Genomic DNA, 8,499 nt, shown 5'->3' on the forward strand with positions numbered 1-8,499 from the left:
GGCGTTCCAAGAGCAACAGAGCCATGACTCGTCTTTTAAAAACACACGTTCCTTCCAAGCTGCGCTCTACCACCCTGCCTCTGAGAACAACTGAGGAGCGGGTGAGTCATGTAATATTAAGACTACCTAGCATAACGCCGCAACGCTCTCCCACCGAGCTCATTAAAAACTAAACTAACAGATGATTAAAATAGTGGCGCTATGGAGGATTCCCACCGAACACCCAGCCAAGACCTGTTCCGGAGCACCATACCAGACCTGGTGTGATGGGATAAGGCCGTCACAGGTTGTTACAGAGCAACAACACACTAAATTCACCTCTATTCATAAAATCCTCCCTTGTGCAGTCCATCCCAGCATAGGCTCAAGAACACAGCATTACCAAAGAATTGAGTTGAACTGCGTGCATCCGTAGAATTAATCAATATAAAGTGTTCAATCAGTATAAAATAATTCTGACTCATTTGGATCCCAAACCATTAGCAGTAGAGGTCATTTCAGCAGTAAAACACATGACGTGTCACCTACTGACGACAGACTTTCTCCATGGATAGTGGCTGTAGCTTTAAACCGTTATAGCGACAGTATACACGTTACTTTTTAACCAAAAGAAACAGGACGTTGTAAACAGCCCAGGAATAATATAGGCCTACAGCTTTTTAGACATAAATGTTGGAAGCCTTCCAGTAAACTCCTTCTCGTGTGTATTATGTTGTATAAACACACACCCTCACACACAACCACACCCACCCAGCAGACATCAGTAAAGCAGGCCGCTGTGTGTTTAACAGTTGGTTTGTTTGAACAGTGGGCCGATACCGTGGCAGAAGCCCAGGGAAGGAAGAGCTTGGTGGGATGTGTGGTATGCTAGCTTCTCTGTTCCAGCCTCCCACTCTCTTCCATCAGCTGAGAACCAGCCTGGGCCTCAGCCAACGAGGCCTCAGTCGACATGTCCATCGCTCAGCCCCAGCCTGGGCCTCAGGCTGGGGCTGATCGTTGGGCCTCAGCCCCAATCGGGGCCTCAGACCCGGCCTGGTCCTCAGCCGACAGGTCAACCGCCCACGACGCAGCAGTGGCACCTGACTTGACGCAGTCATCACAGCGACCTGGAGGGGTGCGACTTGCTTATCTGGGTATTTGATAAACCGAAGATATGCTAGGCAGTAGATCACAGTAGCTGACACTTATTGTGCCTGCTGTATAAGTAAGCCACCATGCATGCAACTGTTCTTAACTCATCATATATTAAAATGGAAATGTTCTTCAACTCCATCATAAAATATATTTATTTATTGAATATTTATTTATATTTTATTATTTGTGTGAGAATCTGGTTAGCACTAGCATGCTCAAGTGTAAATAATATGGATTTACTATGGATGATATTTTGGAGTGTACCCTACCCTACTGTAAATGTATTTAAAATCCAGCTGATTAAAGCATAATATGGCAACCAACCCGTAATAAACGGCCTCATCGTATCCTATTAAAGCAGCTCCCCACGGGTCCTCTGATCTCCTTCTTCATAGAGCATCGTTTGATGTTAGCCGGGTGGAGCCATTCATTTGAACTTTCATTTTCTCTACATTTATGTACAGTGCTTTTCAAGGCTTTACGACCGCTTAAAGAACTTAAGAATTCCTCGCTTTGTGCTCACCGTCCACACACACACACAGACACACACACACACAGCAGTATTCAGAATACTACATGAGTCGGGTAGAGTGCCAGATAGATAGATATGTGGGACAGGTGGGTTGAAAGAGGCGGTGAGGGGGGTGAGAGCGAGACATTAGGGAGAGTAGAGAGAATAGAGAGATCAGCATAGAGGAAGAGCACAATAAACGGGATTAGAGCCAGGGGCAAGGTGTAGCGGGAGAGAGTGGCAGAGAGGAAGCCAGAGAGAGGGGGAGGAATAAGATGGAGTTAAAGCTGAGCTCGGCACGCACACAGACTACATGGCACAGGACCATAGCGAGGGCGAGAGGGAGAACGAGGGCTTATTGCCTTCTCGGCAGATTCTGTGCTTCCTCAGGGAGTCTGTGTCGTCCCTTTATGGGCTCGTGCATCTGTAGCGCGCACGCACGCACACACACACACACCACACACACACACACACACACACACACACACACACACACACACACACACACACACACACACACCACACACACACACACAACACACACACACACACACCCCTGTGAGTCATGTAAAGTGTTTGGCTTGGGTATGCAGGGTTGTTGTTGGAGAATATAGTTACCCTTACGGTGAACTTTAAGGTAGGCCTCGGAGGGCCATACTGGTGGTCTCTTTATTTCCTCTACATCTTTAAAATGCATGTTTCTGATTTCACACTTGGTTACCCTGGAGCTCTTTTTTAAGTGGGCAGAATGTGTTGTGAGATGTTGTATGGTGGTGGTTAACCACCAGGAGCAGCAGAGGGTCAAAGCGTTGTCGTAGCGGAGCTTCTCTATGGGGTAAGAGGGCCCTGGTTCACAGGTAGATCTCACAATGACTGTTGGCTTGCGGTACTTTACGCAGGAAAAAGCCTGCTTGTTTGTCAAAGTCCATATTGTTCTGCGGGCCTTTTTGCTATAGTTGATTCCATCCAATTACACTCGATTTACGCAGTTGTTTACCCCTGAAACAGTTTATTTACAAAAAGCACTTTATCCTAGCATGCCTTCCCCCTATTAGCGTATGCACTATCTCTTTGGACACAAGGCTAATGGTGGCTAATGGCTACTAGCAGCAAATGGATGGTAATGTGTGTGGTGTGTGAAAAGAAAATTACATATAGCTCTGGTCCAATGGATGTCATGAGGGTAACATGTCATTTTGTTCCATTCGGTCACTGAAATATATACATTACAAGACATAAGATGAGGCTGGAGGAGGATAAGGCTGGAGAGGCCTTCTAGGCCGACCAATAGAAGGCTTTTTACACTCAATATAAAGAGCATGCTTAACCTAACAAGTGCACCTCACTGAAGTAATCAACTTGAGCACATCTAATTACTTCTTCTTTTTCCTGCCGATGCTATCATCGTAGATCATCATACTATACTCCTGGTAAACGTCTGATGTGACAGAGAGCACCGATGCTGACATATCACAATGACATCACATGTGGAAGACTGTGAAACAACACGTGCGGTGTGCGTCTTGAAGCCGCTCGGTAATGAACCTACACCGCCATGCTCCATCGAAACATAATAGAGCTAATGAAACCCACGCCTCTGGCAGAAATATAAATAACAGGATTGTTTGCATGAAAAACAATGCACTTTTGTACAGCAGCCTTGTCTGTTGATGACTCTTGCTGTGCAAAGCAACCAGGCCAACCGTCATGCCTTGCTGCAGCCGGTGTGCTGCTAGCTTCTGCGTGGTTTGGGGAGAGTGTAGCTCTCTCTTACTGAAGGACAATTATGACGGGAACAAAGGGTTTGTTTACAGACAGAAGGACGGGGAGGTATTCTTCTTGGGAATGCGATCAGCACTCACGCGTGGCCCCATAGCGAGACGCGTACATGATACGAGGTAGTCACATGGCACCTTTTAGATGCAAAGGAACATGGGGTAGAAGCATATGGCTAAGCTCATGGAGTTTTTGTCTGACACTCGCTCTCACACTCGACTAATACTACTTATAATAATCAGGCATATTATCATTCCCCCTGCGTTCCACACACACACAAACATGAATAAATCTAAAACACCTCAGATGAAAACAGCTCTCTCTCCCCAAGCCTGGTTCAGCCCTTCCCTCCGACCTGGAGACGAACAAACCTCCCACTCCTCCTGAACCGTGCTGACACACCCAGAGAGGGCTCCAGCACACTGCTGAACACAACATTCATCTGCTCTAGCTCGGTTCAGAGGTAATTGCAGTAGTCCTGCTGATTATGAAGCGTGGCTGTAATCTAGACGAAGTCTACACTGTACAGTCATGGTTAGCAAGAGATGGAAGGTTAATGAAGTCTGTTGATCAAATTGGCCCAGCCTTCATACAATGCCACACTGCAACAGCCTTCACTCCCTAGATATGATTCCACCCATCAAGTTGCTTGGGATCGAGGATTTGTAAGAACGTGTGAAGGCCCAGAGTGACACATACCATCCCCCCCCCCCCCCCCCACAGACCCTACATCAGGGGGCTTACCTCTCGGATCTTGTCCCTCTTCTCCTTGACGGCGGGCTCAGGCGGCTCGCCGTCGCTGACGCCCACCACTTTGGGCATGGGGACTGGGGGGAGGGGCCTTGGCCCCGCCTCCTTCTTCTTCAGCTCCTCCACCACCCGCACCTTCTCCGTCTGGATCTCTGCTTGCAGCTCCGCCCGCGACTTGCGCAGCTTCTCCTTGGCCTCCTGCAGGGCGCGCTCGTGGTCGGCGCGGATTTTGTCCCGCAGGCTCTCCTCTTCCTCTGGGGGACAGGAAGTATGCAGGGGGGGGAGCGGACAGGAAGACGTTAATATCTCAGCATGATAAAAAAAATTCTTCATCATACTATTATATGCATGAGGTGGATTCAGAAAAGTGTTCCCAGTCCAGGTTTTTTGCGCAAATCCATATTTTGGGGGGGGGGGGACCTTTCTTGCTCAATCTTTGTAACAAGATTCTTTGCCATCGTACAAACAGCTAACTTGCTCGAGATCTACAGACTACACTTTATATTCTGTTCACTAAACCGAGGCTGTAGAGAAAACACAAAGAGGAAGACTACACGTCTCGTATGTGCCGTCACGCTCCCTGCGACTGGCGTGGACAAGACTGACCATCTCCCCATCTGCATAACTGAAACTCTCCACATGCCCCGACTTATAATGGTTTTCACCTCTTTTGCTGCTTTTATCCTCCCTTGGAAAAAACCTAACATTATCAAACTCCTTCACGAAAATGGTTAGTTTTCTTTGAATGAAAAATTATCATTTAAATCCACAAACAACATATATGTAATCCGGGGCATATAAAGACTGGGACCAGAAGATAATTACTTTCTCTCCATTGAAACCCATTCATATTTTTCGATCTCATAGGTCCCATGGGCTCTACCGGAAGGTGTGTGACTTTGCCACTCTATATCTAGGGCTGTACGGTACGGTATGGACTAAAATATATACCACAGTATGATTTGAGGCATAGATGGTAACGGTATTATATCCCAGTATGTTAATGTTATCTACTAATTTCGATAGAAATGCTACTGAAGGGGTAAAATACTGGTGGTTAGGCAGCAAAACTGCATGAAAAAAAAAAGCTAAATTACTTTAAAAAGTTACTTCCATCTCTGAAAAACACAAATGTTTAATAGTATGCATTTCTTTCTCCACTTGCTTGCGGACCTTGACGTATAGTTTTGACATCTCAATTTGGCTGAAGTATGTGCGGGCAGGTAACGCGTACCTAGGATCGAGTGTTTTGACCATCTCTTTAAAGCCCTTTCTATCGACATTTTGAAAGTAAACCATGTCCTTACACAGGTTAATAGTGACGGTGTTTGTTATCTCGTTCCAACGCTGGCTTTTTTGGTCGTAAGCACTGGCTTTGTAAAATGCCTGCGGAAGCGATGTCTGTGGAAGAGATGCAGAGACAGCTTCACGCTACCAGCGTCTGTCTCGTATGGGGTCAGAACAGTCTCATTAATAATGAAAGGATTCAGAAATGTATTTTGTGATTTATATATAAATTACTCTCTTCTCACAAATACATTTCAATGCACACACAAATGGATATCGGTATGTATAAATGTAAAATTTATCCATAAACAAAAATAAGTTTCACAAACACATTTCTGATTCACACACAAATGTATCTTGTTTTAAATAAATGTAAAATCTATCCATAAATATATGAATAAAAAAAATATTATTTGCAATTTTCCTATTGCAATGTATTTGGATGTTGTTACATTTATATACAAACTGTTAAACTTGAAATTACAAGACGTTTTTCATTTGTGAACTCTTTTGCATTTGTGTGTGAACTGGTCTGTATTTATAAGTGCATTTTTGACGTTGCTAGATTCACAAATGCATTTTTTTCAACAAGGAACTCTCTGTAGCCAATCAGATGCCTCCCTCGTTTTCAGCCAATCACATGACTGCAGTGACAGGGTTTTTACATTGTCGGTGAAGTTTACTTTTAAAAAATGCATTTGTGAATCTAGCGACGTCAGGAGAGTCTCAAAGATCCACATATAAATACAGTCCAGTTCACAAACAAATGCAAACAAGTTCACAAATGAAAATCGTCTTGTTAACTCAAGTTTAACCGTTTGTATATAAATCTAACAACATCCAAATACATTTTTAATTAATATATTTATGGATTTATATTACATTTATTATATTTATTTAAAACAAGGCACATTTGTGTGTGGATCAGAAATGTGTTTGTGAAACTTATTTTTGTTTATGGATTTATTTTACATTTATACATATACCGATATCCATTTGTGTGCATTGAAATGTATTTGTGAGAAGAGAGTAATTTATGTATAAATCACAAAATACATTTGTGAATCCTTCTCTGTGCATTCATTATTAATGAGACTGTTCTGACCCCATAGTCTCGTACGGTGTGGAATGTGAGCTCGTGAAGGGACTATTGCGCCTGTGTGCTTGCGCAATAGCATACTGCCTGAGAGGGCAGTATTGCTGTCAAATCTGTCCCTGGAAAAGTAACGTTGCGCCGAATAGAAAAAGGAAATAAGTATCGTTACATCATCTTCAGTAGTTGCGTGTAACTTTACTTTTTACGCAAAATAGTATTTACGTTGCTGCATTACGTGTTACTTACTATGTAACATGTTACACCAACACTGTTTACCCGGTCACACGGTAACGTCAAAATTCATACCGTAGCACAATACAATGGTTATTCATGTTACATTGTCATTGTTCAAAGTCTGACGGAATTCACACCTGTGTTTTATACTGATTATACCGTACACCCCTAACAATAGTCCAACAAAATAAAAATGTTGATCATTTAAATGCCCTTTAAAATCCTTTCCCAGAATCCAACAGGTATGGGGACTTGGTGGTTTAACAACAAGGCTATGAGCAGCAGACCCAGGCAGAAGTGGCCAGCGCCACACTCTTCCATCCCCCTCCATGGGACAGGTGAGCCAATGAGGACGGTGGACTCGAGTCTCAGGCTGCCTCATCTGTAGAGCTGAGGGCTGTTGACTCCGCTCAGTCCCCAGCGGGGAGGCATGAACAACACACTGCAGGTTAGGACAAGGACATGGTTTCGGAGCAGATCTAAAAATCCACCCCAAATGATGTGGACTGGGCTGCAGAAGTTTAGGGACAACGCCCAAACAAACAGTCATTATAATTCATTAATTTTTACTACCATAAAGTTGTAAGATGTTTGAATTTGTCCAGTCTATTTGTATTGCACCTTATGAAATGTAACGGGGCAATGAGCAACTGGGTGTCTTTAAAGAAGAATCTTTCAACCTATTTTAAACCTAATAATTTCCCCCTGTCAATGTTCGTCCTCTAAAATGGCTTGTTTTTGTCACTGATAGGAATGGATTATAATAACGGTCATTCATTCTAGAAAAAATCCCTAGAGAGAACGTTTCCTAAACAAAATTTGTTGCGCTGGATAGAGGCGTTACACGCAACTCGGCAAAGATACAGACTTAAACAGAGTTTGATAGGTTGTTTCATTTGTTGATTTGACACTAATAAGTATACTTGTGATGCTGTTATTTTCAATGGTCATACAGTTGCTATTTTTCCTAGATTGGATGAATACACACACACAGAAAGTTTGTGTCTGTGTACTCAGCTGTGGAGCTGCATGGTGTTTCAATGTGATTATTTATCTACCAGAACACACTCAGGACACCGCATCTGTTTGTTTCGAAGTGTGTTTATATCCAAGCCCGACATCGCCAGACCAATTCGCAAATGTGTATTAGTCTGGAACCCTCACATTTTTATGGGTCAGAACAGTCTCATTAATAATGAATGCACAGAGAAGGATTCACAAATGTATTTTGTGATTTATATACGAATTACTCTCTTCTAACAAATACATTTCAATGCACACACAAGTGGATATCGGTATGTATAAATGTAAAATAAATCCCTAAGCAAAAATAAGATTCACAAACACATTTCTGATCCACACACAAATTTGCCTTGTTTTAAATAAATGTAATAAAAATCCATAAATATATTAATTAAAAAAATATTAGCAATTTTCATCAAAAATGTATTTGGATGTTGTTACATAAACATACTGTTAAACTTGTATTAACAACGCTTTTCCTTTGTGAACTTGTTTGCATTTGTGTGTGAACTGGTCTGCATTTATGTGTGGATTTTTGAGACTCCTGACGTGGCTGGATTCACAAATGCATTTTTTTCAACAAGAAACTCTCTGTAGCCAATCATATGCCTCCCTCGTTTTCAGCCAATCACATGACTGCAGTCCGACCTCTGAAGAATAAGTCCAGCCTCCGAGCCTCCCGGTTCCC

At 43.0% G+C, this 8,499-nt stretch overlaps 1 protein-coding gene across 1 annotated transcript in view; it reads right to left on the reverse strand.

The window, feature by feature from the left end:
* LOC130373065 (mannosyl-oligosaccharide 1,2-alpha-mannosidase IB-like) overlaps positions 1-6,810 on the reverse strand; it is a 54,956-nt gene extending 48,146 nt beyond the window's left edge. Inside the window, 2 exon segments of the mRNA XM_056579297.1 lie at positions 4,166-4,425; positions 6,801-6,810. Coding sequence (XP_056435272.1) covers positions 4,166-4,425; positions 6,801-6,810 — 270 coding nt within the window.
* Between the last annotated feature and the right edge of the window lie 1,689 nt (positions 6,811-8,499).

The sequence above is a fragment of the Gadus chalcogrammus genome, chromosome 20 (assembly GCF_026213295.1).
Source record: "Gadus chalcogrammus isolate NIFS_2021 chromosome 20, NIFS_Gcha_1.0, whole genome shotgun sequence".
NCBI lineage: Eukaryota > Metazoa > Chordata > Actinopteri > Gadiformes > Gadidae > Gadus > Gadus chalcogrammus.